This window comes from Festucalex cinctus, chromosome 8 (genome assembly GCF_051991245.1).
Source record: "Festucalex cinctus isolate MCC-2025b chromosome 8, RoL_Fcin_1.0, whole genome shotgun sequence".
In the NCBI taxonomy this organism is placed as follows: Eukaryota; Metazoa; Chordata; class Actinopteri; order Syngnathiformes; family Syngnathidae; genus Festucalex; species Festucalex cinctus.
The window spans coordinates 22,204,886-22,223,869 of NC_135418.1; the positions used below are offsets into that span (position 1 = coordinate 22,204,886).

An 18,984-nucleotide genomic window follows, 5' to 3' on the forward strand; every position below is an offset into this window, starting at 1 on the left:
ATTCATTCACCTAAAACCTTATAAATATCCCATTACCCTTCGCCTTAACCAGGTACTTCAGAATCTTGCCAGAGTCGTGAGATTTAAATGGTCAGGAGACCAGAGAAAAGGTCAGAAAAAAAAAGAAATAAAGAGAAAAGAAGGGTAAATCAAAGTGACATCCAGCACCGACCAAACACTTCCTGCCTTCCCCATGATTACAAAATCAAAGTCTTACGCCAACCCCGGAAGCCTCTAAATTCCAGCAAATTTAGCGAGATCTCAAGAGCCCAGAGGAAAAACTAAAGAGAGGAAGGAGGGAAGGATCGATAAGGCAGAATGAGATCAATAGAAGCCAGTACATCCAATCCATCAAAGTGAAGTCCAGCACCAACAAGACCCCTCCTGCGTGGTTACAAAACCGGAGTCTTATGCCAACCCCAGAAACCTCATACTTCTAATAAATTAAGATCTCAAGTGACCAGAGGAAAAACTAAAGAGAGGAAGGAGGGAAGGATAGATAAAGCAAAGTGAGAACCACAGACACCAGCACCAACTGATTCAAGGGGCTGTGGGAGGGAGAGGGTACTTCTGTTGAGTTTCAGTAGATGCTGGTGCGACGGATCTGGCATGCATAAGGACCACCACCAAAGAAAGAAGCCGTCAACCGCGGTCCAGCAAAGCGAGCACCCCCCCCCCCCCGGAATCCCCAGGCCGCGGCAGCACCAAGGCCACCCCCCAAGCCACCCGAGCGGACACCGGTCGGCGAGCCGACCCAGACACCCGGAACACCCCCGCCCCAGCCCCGGCCCACACCCCCGAGCCCAAGGCCGCAGAACGAGGCCCAGCGGGCCCCCACAGCGCCCCACCGGTCCCCAGCCCCCATCCCCCCACGACCCCCCCGCACCCCACCCAAACCCGCCATCCACCACGACCCAGGCCCCACCACCCCCGACCCCCAAACCCCCGAACACACCCCGACCCCCAGCACCCAACCCCCCACCCACCCATACCTCCACCCCCCCCCCAAACAAGCCGCCCCCCCCCGACGGCCGCCACCCCCCCCCGCGAACCCGGCCCCCCGCGAGAACCCCCCACCCCCCCCCGGAAACCGGCACCGGGCAGCAGCGCAGAGAGGGAAGATGTGCCCACCCCACCTCCAGCCGCGCGAGATTTGCACAGCGGCGGGAGGGGGGAAGCAGAGGAGGAAGCACCAGGGGAGAAGGCGGAACACCAGAACACCGAGCCCGGTGGGGAGAGGCCCCGGTCGTCACGCCAGAGTATTAGTGACACCTAACCCTGTTACTGAGTCCGCATACATGGTCATTTAAAAAAATGCCTTACTATACAGTCTTTTTTTTTTCTTTTTTTTTTCTCTAAAAACGCCTTACTATACATGGTCATTAAAAAATGCCTTACTGTGCATGGTCATTTAAAAAAAAAAAAAAAAAAAAACGGCTTACCATATTTTTTTTTTTTTTAAACGCCTTACTATACATGGTCATTTAAAAAATGCCTTACTATACATAGTCTTTTTTTTTTTTTTTTTTTTAACGCATTACTACACATGGTCATTAAAAAATGCCTTACTGTGCATGGTCGTTTAAAAAAAGACAAAACAAAACAAAAAAAATGGCTTACGATACATAGTCTTTTTTTTTTTTTTTTCTCTCTCTAAAAATGCCTTACTATACATGGTCATTAAAAAAATGCCTTACTGTGCATGGTCATTTAAAAAAAAAAAAAAAAAAAAAAAAAACGCCTTACTATACTAGGTCATTTAAAAAAATGCCTTACTATACACAGTCTTTTTTTTTTTTCTTCTAAAAACGCCTTACTATACATGGTCATTAAAAAAAAAAACGGCTAACCATACATATATATATATATATATATATATATATATATATATATATATATATATATATATTTGTTTTTTTTTTTAAACGCCTTACTGTACATGGTCTTGGAAAAAAACGCCTTACTATACATAGTTTTTTTAAAAGAAAAAAAAAAACGCCTTACCTATATGGTTATTAAAAAAAAATTAAAAAAAAGCCTTACTATACATGGTCATTTAAAAAATGCCTTACTATACATAGTCTTTTTTTTTTTCTTTTTTTTTTTAACGCATTACTACACATGGTCATTAAAAAAATGCCTTACTGTGCATGGTCATTAAAAAAAATAAAAAAAAAAAGCCTTACTATACATGGTCATTTAAAAAAATGCCTTACTATACATAGTCTTTTTTTTTTCTTGAAAAAAAACACGCCTTAATATACATAGTTGTTTTTAAAAGAAAAAAAACACACACACCTTAACTATATGGTTGTTTAAAAAAAACAAAAACAAAAAACGCCTTACTATACAGTGTCTTTTTTTTTTTTTTTTTAACGCATTACTACACATGGTCATTAAAAAATGCCTTACTGTGCATGGTCATTTAAAAAAAAAAAAAAAAAAAAAAAAAAAAAACACCTTACTATACTAGGTCATTTAAAAAAATGCCTTACTATACACAGTCTTTTTTTCTTTTCTTCTAAAAACGCCTTACTATACATGGTCATTAAAAAAAAAAACGGCTAACCATACATATATATATATATATATATATATATATATATATATATATATATATATATATATATATATATATATATATATTTTTTTTAAACGCCTTACTGTACATGGTCTTGAAAAAAAACGCCTTACTATACATAGTTTTTTTAAAAGAAAAAAAAAAACGCCTTACCTATATGGTTATTAAAAAAAAAAAAAAAATAGCCTTACTATACATGGTCATTTAAAAAATGCCTTACTATACATAGTCTTTTTTTTTTCTTTTTTTTTTTAACGCATTACTACACATGGTCATTAAAAAAATGCCTTACTGTGCATGGTCGTTTAAAAAAAACAAAAAAAAACAAAAAACAAAAACGGCTTACTATACATGGTCATTAAAAAAAAAAAAAAAAGCCTTACTATACATGGTCATTTAAAAAAATGCCTTACTATACAGTCTTTTTTTTTCTTGAAAAAAAAACGCCTTAATATACATAGTTGTTTTTAAAAGAAAAAAAACACACACACCTTAACTATATGGTTGTTTAAAAAAAACAAAAACAAAAAACGCCTTACTATACAGTGTCTTTTTTTTTTTTTTTTTTTACGCATTACTACACATGGTCATTAAAAAAATGCCTTACTGTGCATGGTCGTTTAAAAAAAAAAAAACAAACAAAAGAAAAAAATGGCTTACTATACATAGTTTTTTTTTATTTTTTTAAACACCTTACTGTACATGGTCTTGAAAAAAAAAACGCCTTAATATACATAGTTGTTTTTAAAAGAAAAAAAAAACACACACCTTAACTATGTGGTTGTTTAAAAAAAAAAAAAAAAAAAACGCCTTACTATACATAGGTTTTTTTTTTTTTTTAAACACCTTACTGTACATGGTCTTGGAAAAAAAAACGCCTTAATATACATAGTTGTTTTTAAAAGAAAAAAACCACACACCTTAACTATGTGGTTGTTTAAAAAAAACAAAAAACAAAAACGCCTTACTATACATAGTCTTTTTTTTTTTTTTTAAACGCATTACTACACATGGTCATTAAAACGTTTTTTTTTTTTAAACACCTTACTGTACATGGTCTTGAAAAAAACGCCTTAATATACATAGTTATTTTTAAAAGAAAAAAAAAACGCCTTATCTATATGGTTGTTTAAAAAAAACAAAAAAACAACACCATAATATACATGGTCATTAAAAAACAAACAAATAAAGCTTTTAAAAAGAATTCTTTTAATTAAAACAACACTGATAAACATTTAATATGACTGAATTGTAATTGTATTTTTTTAACTTAAAAATAAAACATTTATAAACATGGAAAATGTTCAAAAGTAATTTTCCTTACTATTTTCATATATTTTAATTTTTTTTATTCCCCCCCCCCGCCGTTTTAAGTAACTTTCTTCAAACTTGGATGAACGAGAATGTTCACAAACATGCAGAAGAGAAAGTTGACTGATTCTGTCATCCGTGACTTCCACGCTGAGTGAGTTTTAAACTTGTGACAGAATGCCGAGAGGATCGCTTCGGGCCCGACTGCACGCAGAGCTGCGAATGCCAGCACGACGCTCGCTGCAATCCGCGCAACGGCCGCTGCAGCTGCACACACATGTGGCTCGGATTCTCCTGTCGGGAAGGTCAGCTCCATTCTTCCCAAAGGTCATTTTCTTCACATGTGCTGCACTCATCCTCTCACTTCTGTGTATATCCTCAGGAGGACCGCCACATCTCGCTCTGGGGAACAGCACGGGAAGCGTTTCAACGCATGAAAACTCGTTATAGCGCCCCCACTCAAGTGGCAGTTTTACATGGAAAGACTGATGAGATTCCACTCTGGGACATGGGCTTTAACAAGTGGAACAAAAAAAAATATATATATATATATGTATATGTATATATATATATATATATATATATATAAACTGCACTTTGGTATTTTGTGTTTAATATTTTGCTCCTTAAATACCTTTTGCAGCGGTTGTAAATAGAATAATATTTTGTACTGAAATGTGCTGCCATGTGTTGTCCTTATTTGCAGTTACTATGCAACTTTTCACCTCATGTCCTCATTTTCAACCACTCAAATGTTATTCTGTCAGTTCTAATTGTTTCATGTGCTGATATTAGTGGAATGCTGGGACCACACGAAGAAAAAAATAAACAATGAAAACTAAGTATCACAAGAATACATTTTTTTGGGAAAAAAAAACTATTTGATGAAATAAAACTAATTTAAACATTGCAGTTGAGTATGAAAAAAAGTGAGAATAAAAATAAACCATGGAAGACATTAAGAGTCTTATTATGACAACTGTATTTTTCACAATGTAATGCTGATACTCTGAAAATTGTGTATTTTGGAAGATGTAACTGAGCTTTTAAAAAAAGAAAAGAAAAAAAGGGCCTCTTTTGGGGTGAGTAATTTTTTTCATGAAAACATGAAAGTGATTAGAGTAAAAATAATTCTGAAAAAAAAACTTATTTTGTCATAAGTACTCTTCATAAGACTGCTACGAGAATTTTGTATTATTTTTGTGAAATATGATTACAAAACCATGGTTGTATTTATTTTTTTTAAGAAAGTTTTAAAAACCTGATGAAAACATTTTCCGTGTTTTTAAATGTGTTTAAAATGCTTTTAATGAGACATTTTCAATTGCCATACTATGAGAATGGAACAAAAAGGTCCTTAACTGAACATTATGTACTTTAGTCTGCCTGTGGTAATAAACAAATAGTTCCTGTTTTGTACAAACAGTTACTATACTGTTCCTACAAATATATACAAAGACACACACACACACACACATTTTTCATTTGCCATTCTTCATGATTTCTTTTTTTTTTTTTTTTTTTAATGATGATGAAGCTGTACATCCTTGTCTAGAATTCAGATTCAAGCACAGTGCAGTTAGCAACGCCTGCAAAAGAACAGTTTAAAAAAAAAAAAGAATCAAAACAAAGAAAAAGGCAGAGGCGATCACTACTGGAATATAATGTATATATAATATATACACTGGTCTCATTATGTACACGAGATCTTTGTCTCTCTCAGCCGTTTTTCTCCATAATCACAACACAACTGGTCAGTCTTATCCAGAAAGGAGGGGGGGGGGGGGGATATGCAGCCAAGATGATGAATCATGATGAATTGTTACAGGCGAAAACATAAAAATAGATTCTCTTCTTTTGCTGAAGTCACCTCCACCATGGCGACGGTGAGACATCTTGTGCGACCTCCCACTAAAGCAACTGATTGAGTACACAGCAAACTAAACACACATACACGCACAAAATTATCAAGAGCCTTCCACTTTTCTGCTTAAACTTAACAGATAATTGAGACTCCACTTGTGCTCTCAAGCCAAGAAGAGCTCATGAACTGGGGGTTGCGGCTCCCCCAAATGGGCGGGGTGTTGACGATTGTCAAGTCCAAAAATTATTGTAAATGTGGATGTTACGAGTGCTGCATGATTTTTTTGTTTTGTTTCTTTAACCAAGGTTGCACTTTGCATATGCAAATGTGTTTAACGGCTTATATTGTACTAAGAAGTCAGGATGACGCATGCATCCTTTTGAATTCCATTTCCTGTTTTACGATTATTGTAACATTTTCTCCATCACCAGCATTAGTCGGAGTTGATTTGGTTGGTTTGCGCCCAAAATAAAAAAATGTCCTCACACTCACGCACTTCATGACATGTTTTCACTCCAAAAAGACCGACTCGCTTCCCTGAGCTGCTGTCACGGGAAAAACAAATAAATAAATAAGTCCATCCCTCATACAAACTGTTGCCATAGCAACGTGTTCATGCCAAGGTCGCACTTTCAACTAAAACTAGATATGGTAAATCTTAAATGGCCCCAGTGTACCCCCCGGGGATCCTCCAGTTCTTAAATTGACAGCACATATGCATATGACACGCATGTTTTTTGTTCATTTTTTCAAACTGAGAAAAAGTCACAATTGTTCACAATTGAATTGAGCAATTCCCTTTTTGGCTCACATTGACACCTTAAGCACTGTCACTAAAATGCTAAATGTCAACGTGATCGAAATAAAAGTATTATTTGTGTTCCGTACACGCTAAAAACAACGTGACAGGTGATGATGCATCTGATGTATGCCACAATAGGCAAAACACTCAAAATAATCTCAGGCCAAGAAAACAAGAACAAAGACTGTCACTTCCTCGAGCTAAAGTTAAGTGTGTGCAAATATCCTTATATGGTTGCTTTCTCGTACAAACGTTCAAGCTTTGATGGCAAACTAGAGAGTGTTTCCTTTCGCTCAAAAGGGATAACGAGCAAAAATGATCAGTACCACAAGCTAACACGAAAGCTAAAGATTCAGGCGCGGCAAGACTTTCGGATGACGAACAATAAAGGTTCAAATTAAAAACACAAGCACACCAACACCTGATACCGAAAATGAGCCAACGTTAATGTTAAAATTAAAGTAAAGACACTGACACGTTAACCCTCTGCGATGCTGAATGAGAGATAACATGGTTAAACCATCAAAGTATGCTAAAGTGTAACACTAACAGTAAAAAACGTCTGCTTACTCCAACGCTAAAGATGGTGTTAATTGTGAAAGCTAAAGCTAACGTTAAAACTACAGACGCAGGAATGTTAACACTGACATGATCCATTAAAGGGGAACTAAACCCAATATGTCAAAAGTTTGCTGTACTTTAAGTGTGCATTGGCCAATCTTCTTTATAAAAAATAAAATACATTTCACACATCACATCTACTAGTACACAACTACAGAGGCCAGTTTTGCGTCTTTTCACTTCGAGTATGCAAATTCACAAGAATGCGGCGTGATTAATTATTCAATTTAATTCCACAATTAATCAAAGTAATGTGCTTTGACTACAGCTGGACAGTTTGTTGTCCTTTTAACACTCTTTGAACAAGAACCAACATGTCCACTTCCTTTAGCTAACATTAAAGCTAAAGCGGTTAAAGCTCAAGACGGCGGCATGTTAACACCCACAAATGGCAAACAGAAGCCAAGATGGCCACTTCCTTTAGCTAGCTATTGGTGAAATCTAAAAGACATGGGCACATTATAACACCATGATAGCGGACAGGAGCCAAGATGTCTGGTTCTCGAGCTAAAGCTAATGTTAAAGCTAAAGTGAACACTGAAGCTAAAGATAAAAACTAGAGACACATACTGTACGTTAACATCTGATCGTGAACAAGAGCCAACAAATTCACTTCATTCAGCTAACGTTAACGCTAAAGCTAACTGCTTCCTTGAGCTAAATTTTACAGCTCAAGTTAATGTTAAAGCTAAAATGAACACTGAAGGTAAAGATAAAAACTAAAGACACACGTTAACATCTGATAGTGAACAAGAGCCAACAAATTCACTTCATTCAGCTAACGTTAACGCTAAAGCTAACTGCTTCCTTGAGCTAAATTTTACAGCTCAAGTTAATGTTAAAGCTAAAATGAACACTGAAGCTAAAGATAAAAACTAAAGACACACGTTAACATCTGATAGTGAACAAGAGCCAACAAATTCACTTCATTCAGCTAACGTTAACGCTAAAGCTAACTGCTTCCTTGAGCTAAATTTTACAGCTCAAGCTAATGTTAAAGCTAAAGTGAACACTGAAGCTAAAGATAAAAACTAAAGACACACGTTAACATCTGATAGTGAACAAGAGCCAACAAATTCACTTCATTCAGCTAACGTTAACGCTAAAGCTAACTGCTTCCTTGAGCTAAATTTTATAGCTCATGCTAATGTTAAAGCTAAAGTGAACACTGAAGCTAAAGATAAAAACTAAAGACACGTTAACATCTGATAGCGAACAAAAGCCAACAAATTCACTTCATTCAGCTAACGTTAACGTGAAAGCTAACTGCTTCCTTGAGCTAAATTTTACAGCTCAAGCTAATGTTAAAGCTAAAGACAAATGCTATGCATATGAGGATGTTGGAGGAGCCTCGGGGGGTATTAAAAAAAGGCAGCAGTTGTGTTGCAGTTGTGAAATAAAAAAAAACGGTAAAGCTGGAGGATATCAAGTTGTGGAAACTAGCAGGAGGCCACTTCTTGTATAGTGCAATGTGTGCGGGCTAACGATGCGGTTGGGTAGCGACACTGACCATTACTAAAGTGCTGATTGTTGTCAGACAAAGACACAAACACAAGACGACATGGAGGATAACACGAGAACACGTGTTCTTCATGTATGACCGTCAGCTTGCTGGACGTGGCAGAATAACACCTGCGCACCCAAGCTAGCGTGTGCTTATTATTATGGTTTTTTCTTCTTCCCCACTCATTTTCCTATTAAGCGTCTGGTTCGCAAAGCTCTCGAGAGACGCCAGTTTTTTTCCCTTTTTTTCTTATATCCCTGGAAATGTGAGCGAGGGAGCCCCCTGGTGGCCTTTCGGTGCGGCCACACTCATGCGCCAGGAGGGTTGAGGTTGAGGGAGGGAGCGGGTTCGGGGGCTTCTCGCTCAGTTGAAGCTCAAGCAAACGGAGGATCAGGCAAAAAGGCGGGACGCGCTGCGGCTACCGGGCGTTAGGAGCGGTAGTCCTTTTTACTGTACGGCTTGTTGCCCAGGATGCTGTCCACCTCGTGCGTGATGGACGACGACAGCTTGGGGAGAACCTGAAGACCATATTGGAGGAAGAATAGTTAGCACATCACCGTGTGTACCATCACATATGTGGAGCCGGTCATTTTCATGCCCGTAGTTTAAATTGCTCAAAATTTGACTTTTAATTAGTGCTGTTAAAAAAGTGTTAACTCATTGATTAATTAAAAAAAAAATCACATTAATCATTAATCACTCAACTTTATTTATATTATTGTTATTATTACTACTAATTTTGACCACAGATGAGCCTTTAGCTTGACAGCAGACGGTTATGCACAGGTTGTGTTTGAGCAATAAACATAACTAAATGCATTAAAATAAAGCATTTCGTCACCTTTAAAATAATTGCCTAAGTCATTTTTATTTGGTAAAAATTATTTTGCCCAAATCATTTCCTCATGATGCAAATGATTCCATTTTTTGTTTCCTGAAAAAATGACTGGCGATTATTATTATTATTATTTTTTTTAAAGAAGGTGTTGATTTAATAAATCTTTGCATATGACATTCAGAATATTTGTTCATGTCTAACAACTGGGGTCATATTTTTATTTTTTTTTATTTTAAATTATGCAAGTAATTAACTGATTACAAAAAGAGGAGGATGAGTGTGCAGTGGATCAAAAAATGTTGAATATGTCCTCATTTCATAAGATTCAATGTCAAAAGAATGAACACAAAACAGGTGCTCTTCAAATTTGTTGATAAAAAGCCTTTTTTAATCAAAATGATTAATTAATCAAAATTTTTAGGTATGATTAAAAAAATTGTTTAACAAGCTCTACTTTTAATGCAAACAAATATCAGCTCAAAATATCACTTATTGGTTTCCTTGACAAGTAATAATCGGCATTAGCCAAGAAATATTTTCTCCGTTTTGAGTTTAACACATTTAGATGTAAAGATCATGAAGTTAAACCTTTCACCTTTTCATCTGAAACCCAAATATCTTCAGTATACAACAAAAACAAATGACCTGATATTGCCGTTCCAATACTTTTGGAGGCGACTGTATATGTAAACAAAAAACTTAATTCCCCTCACAGGAAAGCGTCTTTTTCAAGGAACACTGCAGAGCCCTGTGGAAATGTGAGCCTAACATTTCAAAATGGGAAAACTCTAATGCGGTGTGGAAATGAGGACGAGGATGCACCTCCCCTACGCTACCCGCCGGAAACATCCATCGGGTGCGTCTTTATCAGCGGGAGGGGGCGGTGCCCTTAAGCCCCCCCCCCCCCCCACGACCCCTCCCCCGTGGCCAGTGATGTGTTCCTGTGTTGACCTTATTAGGAGGCAGCGGTGGCACGGTAGGGTAGTGGAGCATGCGGCGGAAAAGTGACCCGGAGGCTCATGTGCCTCCTGGATGCACACACACACACGCTTGTCTTACTATCTTAGTGGGGACATTCCACTGACATGATGCATTTCCTAGCCTCTTACCCTAACCAAAATCCAATTCAAACCTAAACTCTAAAACCAAGTCCTCAAAAAGAGGTCTGTCCCCACAAGGACAAGTCGGTCCCCACAATGATAGTTAAAACCGGGAATATGGACCCATAATGCAGCAAAAACGAACACACACGTACACATAATGAAGCTCACCTGAATGGCTCCTATGTTCTCCATCAGTTGGTCAGTGTTGGACGCCCCTAAAAGGACAGAGCTCACCCCCTCGTTACGTAGGCACCACGCTGCAGGAGACCAGTGGACAGTGATGACACAAACGGCTTCAAAATAAACAACCTAGCGCATGTTGCGAAACACCAGAGGCAAAAATCGGAGTGTCGAGAATGGCCAGTACAGTATTTGATCGTTTTGTAATGGCAATGCTTGAAAGTTCATTTGTCCTCAAATTCCCCCCCCCCCCACCATTGTATGGAGGACCAAAACTGCCAAAATTCAAAATAAATAAATGACTAAAAGTGAAAATAAAAATGGATGGATAACAAATATATAACTTAAAAATTATATATAAAAAAAATAAACATAAATGGAAATAAATCCGTTTTTATTTTCACTTTTGGTCATTTATTTATTTATTTAGTCATTTATTTATTTTGAATTTTGGCAGTTTTGGGCCATACTGCCAAGTCAAAATGTTATTCAAATGAGGGGGCGGTCCTCAGCGTGACTTGGTTTTGACTCCGCCGTTGCAAACTGCCTGTCATTGGTCGAGTGAGCGGCTCGGCGAATGAGGAAGTAGTTTGCAAAGTCCAACCCAAGACACGCTTAGGACCACCCCCTCATTTGAATAACATTTCAACTTGGCAGTACTGCCCAAAACTGCCAAAATTCAAAATTAATAAATGACTAAATAAATGACTGCGATTGGCTGGCAACCAGTCCAGGGTGTCCCCCGCCTACTGCCCAGAGCCAGCTGAGATCGGCTCCAGCACCCCCCGCGACCCTTGTGAGGAATAAGCGGTCAAGAAAATGGATGGATGGATGGATAAATAAATGACTAAATAAATAAATGACTAAATATATAAATAAATGATTAAATAAATTTAAAAAAAGACTAAAAGTGAAAATAAATACGGATTAAGTTCCATTGATATTTATTTTTGTGGATATAATTTTCAAATTATATATTTTTTATATTAATTTTTATTTTCACCTTTAGTCATTTTTTACTTATTTATTTATTTATTTATTTAGAATTTTGGCAGTTTTGGTCCTTCATACCATTGACCCTATCCCAAAAAAAAAAAAAAAAAAAAAAGCAGAAAATGCTGAGTTATGATACAGATGTTACTGACAGTGAATTGAAGGTGTAACATTAATTTTCTGTACTGCTCATACTGGCGGAATCTTCACATAACCAAAACCAGTTATTTTTCAAGATAACAAAAACACACAATGAACAATGCATCGTTCAAGTTGGTTATCTCGTCTATTTCAAGGGTTCTTTGAGCTATTATGCAATCAATAAAACCAAGCAGCAGTGTAATAGGAAGAAGTGAATCTGCACGCAAACTTACTGTACCTTCAGTACTGAAATATTACAATTTCATTTTACAAACTGATTCTTAAATATATAATTTTCATGCTTATTTGTTTGGAAAAAAAAAACGAAAAAAAAAACATCCATACTTTCAATCTGGAGGCGACATAATGCTCCCGTGGAATGAAGAAGAGGCGGAGTTATGCGACATTTCTCAAGACAGTTGAGCTCTAAGATGTCAAAATAACAGAGCATGTAGGGGCGAATCATATAAAAATTGATCTGTGGAAAAATATTATATTGGCCATATTTGGATAGATGAGCTTGGACATCCATTCATCTAGATAAAAAAAATATATCTACAGACACATAGCTGCTAGCCAGAAAGTGCAACTTATAAATCTTAGAGGATAAAGATGTCAAAATTAAAATAAGGATTAAACATTAATATTGATGGGGGAAGTCGCCGTGGTTGGGATTGGAGCACCCCAGGGTGCAGCCCAAGCAGCGGGGTGCGCAGGAAGTCATTGTTGTGTGGTTAATATTCAATAATGGCGTGTCACAGTGATGTAGATGATCACCTGGAGGACATAAATCGCCGCACGCTTCACCGCTAGGACTGCCCCGAGGATGATTTATGGTAATTGGGAGAGACGAGTGCGTGCGTTAATGGGCCGTGAAAGTTAATCCATAAACGCCGTCGTCTTCCTGCCAGCGTGAAAAATGTACGCGGCGATATGAGCGGGAAGTCGAGCGTTGACTAGTCGTGGTGCTGTAACAGCATTTGTAGGATTGACGCCTGTTTTGACATTTTTTGCTGAGTCTCACTTTGCTGGGGACTCAATATGGATCCACTGGTGGGATTTATGTGTTGCACGCGATCCTGCTGCTGACTCCAGAAACTGCCAAATGCATGTCGACACCAAGCAATACTGTGCGACTTTGCATATATATGAACACGCTGCAGAAGCACTTACAAGCCATATGTTGATAGTTATAATACTTCTATCCATCCATCCATTTTCTTGACCGCTTATTCCTCACAAGGGTCGCGGGGGCTGCTGGCGCCTATCTCAGCTGGCTCTGGGCAGTAGGCGGGGGACACCCTGGACTGGTTGCCAACCAATCGCAGGGCTAATACTTCTAATGGATTCAAAAGAATATTGCAGAACTTTCACATGGCTTACATTACTACTGATCCAGAGAGATACCGTTAATATTTATTTAATTTAAAAAAAAAAAATGTAACCATTAGCGAAATAGAATATTACTAAAGTCATTAATTTATTTCAAAATTAAATTTAATTAACTAAATTTAATAAATATGTGTTTAATGAGTATAATAAATTAAACTTAATTAAAAAAAATAATTAAATTTAAATAATTGCAATCATTTTTTTTTTTAACACATTCACTGCCAGCCTAGCAAAAATGCATCATTTGACGTCTTTTTTTCCCCATCAATGGCAGTGAATGAGTTAATGTGTGTAGATTTTTAGTCATCCAGGTCACGATAATCTGCAATTATCGAATGGAGGCAACTGGACTCTTCTAAAGTGTTTATGCAGCACAAGAATGTACACTCAGTTAGGGCTGGTCGATGACGAAGAAAATATTAATCACGATTTATTTGGTAATAATTGAAATCACAATTAAGACAATCATTTATTTATTTTTTTGGTAAACAAACATGTAAAAAAAATATTAAGGCAAATAAATTTCTTTGAAACAACAATATAATTACGCAAGTTCCTTTTGAACCAAACAAGATTTATTAAATTATAACATTTTTAAAGAAAAAAGGTACAAATATATAAATTAAATAATAATCTTTTTATTTATGATTATGCCAATAGAAATTGTGATTGAATTTTGATTTAACTGCACAGCCCTGTATTCAGTTAAGGCCTAGAAATGGTTTTCATACAAATACTAGATTTAGTGTGCTGGCATTTATGACTTAACTTACTGACCTAGTAGCGCAAGTTAACGATGGACTAGTGTAGAAATTCGGGTTACATGCCAGGAACTCACACCTGTGTAGCATAAGAGCTGTATAACAACCATGAGGCGCCCATAATAAGGTCAGCTCAAAATAAACAGCATTTTCTTTTTTTTAACATTAAACCTGATCCAAAAAAAAAAAAAAAAAAAAAAAAAAAGTGACTTAAACGAAATAGAAGAACGAGGTACCGACTTACTATCTTACAAACAAATAAAATACAAATCCGGGACCCCCTTGTGGATAGTTACGATATGATGAAACCCTACCTTGGCCTCAAACAAGCACGCAGGGAGACAACACGGACAAAAACGACGACGCGGGCCCTTTCGGAGCCGGAGGGGACGGACAGACAGACAGAAAGAGAGAGAGCAGCAGAATGCGTCTGCGTACCGATGGCGAGTTGGGCAGAGTGCAGCCAGGCCGCTCCGCCGATCGCCTGCAGCTCTTTCAACTTCGCCTGCTGACGCCGACCCTCCTCGCTCAAGATCTTGTCCTTCAACCACTGGTAACCCTGTCGGAACACAGCACACCTGCTCAAAAACACCGCCCTGCTCACACCGCGGCCGCCTTCGCCTCTTCGTGTCACCAGGGCCTGTTTTTAAACACGTGCGACTGTTGCCTATGATATGTTCACTACTGTAACTTGAACCTTACGCCAACTTCAAATTCCGATGAGCACGAATAACAGCGCCACAAACATTGACCGAGCCGAGCACGACGATGCGCATTCCACACAGGAAATGAAAGCGCACAACATCGAAATGCAAAGTGAGGGAACATGCCACTGTACTCATGTGACGACACGATGAACAGAGAAACTGCAAGGAGCGACAACCAGAGGCGGGGAAAACCGCGCCAGGAGGTGGACACCAGCACAGCACGAGGGGACCACACCAAAAACACCAAAACGGTGGGGGAGACGTGGCTACCTTCAGAGAGGCCCGAGAGTACGGGGGCACCCTTCCGTCATATTTCCCTGAGATGATCCCGCAGGCCAGCGGCGACCACGTCATGGCCCCCACACCTGCACGACAAGAGAACGTCATCATCATGACCGGACAGCCAGTCCGGGTAGACCAAAAAAAAAAAAAAAGTCTTACCTATTTTATGGAAAAGTTCAGGTAGCTGCACCTCCACCTTCTCTCTCTGAAACATGTGATACTCGGCCTGCTCGCAAATGGGAGGGATCTGGTTGAATTGTCGTGCCACGGAATACGCTTCCTTCAAGGGAAATATAAAGAAACAAGACGCGTCACAATGCCGACACGTGTCCACAAATTTGCAGGATTGAGCTGCGAGTCCCACCATTATTTCCATGGGGCTCCAGCGGGACGTCCCCCAGTACATGGCCATGCCCTGATTGATCACATGGGTCATTGCTCGAACCGTTTCTGCACACAAGAGACAAAGAAAAAAAAAATGTTATGCTTGTCACTGCTGTCTGCTAGTCACTTGTAATTCATAATTATATTCATTTTAATGAAACCTTTCTTCATTCAAATTTGGAAGAAGTGTTAAAGAGGAAATCAAGCTAATATGTTCTGCATTCTGATTAATATTGTGTTTGTGTGGAATATGAATTCAGCAGCAAAATCCACCCATTTTTGTCTATCTCAGGGGGCGGCCATTTTGCCACTTGCTGTCGACTGAAAATGACATCACAGTTGCTCAGGCAACGACCAATCACAGCTCACTTGTTTTCAGAAACTGAGCTGTGATTGGTTGTTACCTGAGCAACTGTGATGTCATTTTCAGTTAACAGTGGCAAAATGGCCACCCCCTGAGATGGACAAAAACTGGTCGATTTTGATTGTTATAATATCGTTCCAAAGGCCCACAAACAATATTAATCAGAATATCATGTATAGACTAGTGGGTGCACAAACAACATATTATTGTATAGAACATTTTTGGGTTGACTTCCGTTTTAAGAATACTCTGTGTTGTGTCAAATTGTCAAAATACCTTTATTGGGTCTCGACTGGGGGGGGGGGGGGGGGGGGGGGGGGGGGGGGGGGGGGAAAGAAAAAAAAGTTTTATTTTTAGTAAAATATAAATTAAATTTTGTCTACCCACCAAACAAATGTGAAATTAAACAGCTAAGTGTTTTGCTATCTGCCTATTTGTGAAACATTAACTGTAGTAATATTTAAACTTAATAATCAGTTAAAAACACCAATGTGATTGCATTTTTTTTTGTTTTTTTTTTTTTGCTCATGCCTGTGTAGATTCTCATCTATCCAGTTCCACCATCCTAGTAATTCACAATCGAGGAAAGTTAACTAAAAGATGACTTCGACAAATCATGCCATTTAACTAATGTCGCCTTTAAATTTTATGAGACAAATAAGTATTTTTTACAGCAAAAAAAAAATTACAAAAAAAATAGAATGGGGGAATTGAAGAAAAATAAACATTTCAAGTTCTTATTACTACTATTATTCCTCATCATCATTATTATTATTTGTATTATTATTTAGTTGACCTCTATGATATATTTTCTTTTAAAATATCTTTTCATATCTATTTTTTTCTTTTGTAATTCACAAAGACAAACGACTTTCTGAAGTCCTATTTCTTGAACTTAATTGAACTTCAGCAGTGATTTCTGACTCTAATCTCGCCAGAGTGGTGGAAGACCGGCGAAGCAGCGAAGTGGAGGCAGACGGACGACCCCTGACTGAACTCATTCCCAAAGAGAAACTCTTGACAGGAGCAGATGGAGAGCGAGCGGCCAGCTGATCCCCCCCCCCCCCCGCCCCCCACCCACCACACACAAACAAACATTTTGCACTCTGCCATTTCTAAAAGGTCTCCAGCCACTACAGCCCACTGCGGACGAGAAAGCAGCAAGACAACATGACCCATAATACAAAATTGCTATTTTGGCTTTGCCCATGTCGGAGATTCACGACCACAGTGTGAAAGAGGCAGCATTAGCATTAGCAAAACATGTTTAAGTGTTCATGGCGTTACCTTCCATTGGCGTGTTGGGGTCCGGTCTGTTTGCAAATACTACGTCAACGTAGTCTAACTGTAGTCGCTCCAGCGAAGCTTTTAAACCTGCAAATTAGAAGTCGTAACACAGATTGACATACGGTCAACTTGCTTTTGTTTTTTTTTTGTTTTTTTTTAAGCATTTCTTGAGGGTAAATTCTAGCGTCAAACAATCTGATCAACCTCATGTTGTCGATCAGCTTCATTAAATGTTCTGTTTGGAAAGCAACATGCCAACAATTTTAACTTGATTACACCCCAACGCCTCCATTTTTTTTTATGTTAAAATGTGCTATTTTTTATGACAATTTGTGATATATTTCCATTTTCTACATAAAATAAATATGAAACATTTTTATAGTGACTTCAGCTTTGAAATAAAAATGATTATTCTTTAGCTATAATTGAAAAAAACACAAATGACAACATGGGCATTATTAAGCAAAGCAATTAGGACCTTTATTGGAAAAAAAAAAATGAAGATCATGAATCCTTTGATACCTTTGTTTTGTTTCGAACCTCACAATCCATTTTTTTTCCCCATTCTTTTAAGTTGTGATTCAATTCAACTGTGATTGTTCAGGTAGTCATTTAGCAGAAACCAGTACAAAACTGGTTTGAGGTTGCTGATATTTAGTTGCTCCTTTGAAATTTAATTAACTGGAATAGTTTGGGCTTTAGAGAGATTTTACATGTTACATATCAATAATCATGACAAAGGTTAGCTGTACCTTCCAGAATTTTAATCCCAACTGAATGAAACCGAATTGTTCCACATGAAAATGTATCATTCTTGAATCGTATCATACACGCATGAATCAAACTACGCATGGAATCATCTTTTATTGGAGAGATGCATTCTAAGACATAAATGTAAAACATTCAAATTAAAAACAGTATATAGCTACGCATTTATTTTTCCACAGTTTTTTTGGTCACCAATATTTTTACGGCATTGCACAGCACATACTAGTTCATTGTGTTCCTTTTGTAACCTCAAAACCTTTTACGTTGGGACCATCTTCAGTACAATACTCACCTTCTATAATATGTTTTCGAGATAAACCTCTTTCGGTCTCGGCTCTGCAACGAGAGTTTAAAACACAACAGTCCATTGTGTCATCCAATATCTTGGAAATGCGACCCAGCAGCGAGAGACAACAATATGGATGACACTATCAGGAGCCTCAGTGACAAACGAAAGACGCTTTCTCAAACTTACTTTCCTCCCCAAAAGATCTTTGTCGTTATCACCAGACTGGAGCGTCTGCAACAGCGGAGAATGAAACGCGTATGTGTTACAGCACGAAAAGTTATACGGCCTGCTCGGTGCGAGTGGGCGATCACTGAAGACGGACCAAGAGTCCTGCGCCTTTTTTCTACCTCATCCTTTTGAGTGTCACATGCGGCCACAGTGCCAGCACACATGAATGAGAAGGCGGAGGCGCGGATACATTGACAAAGCGGTAACCTGGTCGGGCAGAGTAGAAGCCACGACCCCTCCAAGTCGCTTTATTATTCAATGTCTTTAAAGGGAGGCACGCGGCCGTGTGGGCATTTATCATTCGTCGTCCTACCTTATGCTTGCAGTTCACACAACAAAACCGCATTCCCAATATGAGCGAGAATAGATGACAAGATTAGAGGTAGGCTGGTGAGACGGAAATGAGAAAAGAAAAAAAAATATTAAAGTGCATCTCCTACCTCCATCCTTTCTTTTTTATGATGCTCCCCAGCACCACCTCAGCCCTGCCAAGCACACAAGACACGACACGATTTAACCCTTAAGAAATCATTTAAGTATTATTTGTTCTTATCTTAATTAATTAAAAAAAAAAAAAAAGTACA

The 18,984-nt window shown here is 38.2% G+C and overlaps 2 protein-coding genes across 9 annotated transcripts in view; one reads left to right on the forward strand and one right to left on the reverse strand.

Moving 5' to 3' along the window:
- Positions 1-4,745, forward strand: part of megf6b (multiple EGF-like-domains 6b) — a 70,815-nt gene extending 66,070 nt beyond the window's left edge. Inside the window, exons 37-38 of the mRNA XM_077528747.1 lie at positions 4,069-4,197; positions 4,275-4,745. Of these exons, the coding sequence (XP_077384873.1) occupies positions 4,069-4,197; positions 4,275-4,342 (197 nt within the window). The 3' untranslated portion in view covers positions 4,343-4,745. The remainder of the gene's footprint in view (positions 1-4,068; positions 4,198-4,274) is intronic.
- A 27-nt stretch (positions 4,746-4,772) lies between these two features.
- kcnab2a (potassium voltage-gated channel subfamily A regulatory beta subunit 2a) overlaps positions 4,773-18,984 on the reverse strand; it is a 69,936-nt gene continuing 55,724 nt past the window's right edge. For 5 of the 8 annotated variants that reach the window (XM_077528755.1, XM_077528750.1, XM_077528752.1 and 2 more), the window contains 9 exons: positions 18,841-18,885; positions 18,359-18,403; positions 18,176-18,219; positions 17,116-17,202; positions 15,445-15,530; positions 15,240-15,360; positions 15,069-15,163; positions 14,530-14,650; positions 10,442-10,881 (listed from right to left, as the gene is read on the reverse strand). In XM_077528755.1, the coding sequence (XP_077384881.1) occupies positions 10,661-10,881; positions 14,530-14,650; positions 15,069-15,163; positions 15,240-15,360; positions 15,445-15,530; positions 17,116-17,202; positions 18,176-18,219; positions 18,359-18,403; positions 18,841-18,885 (865 nt within the window). In that variant the 3' untranslated portion in view covers positions 10,442-10,660. Of the gene's footprint in view, positions 9,202-10,441; positions 10,882-14,529; positions 14,651-15,068; positions 15,164-15,239; positions 15,361-15,444; positions 15,531-17,115; positions 17,203-18,175; positions 18,220-18,358; positions 18,404-18,840; positions 18,886-18,984 lie in introns of those variants that run through there. The other 3 variants (XM_077528756.1, XM_077528754.1, XM_077528749.1) reach the window with 1 other exon arrangement.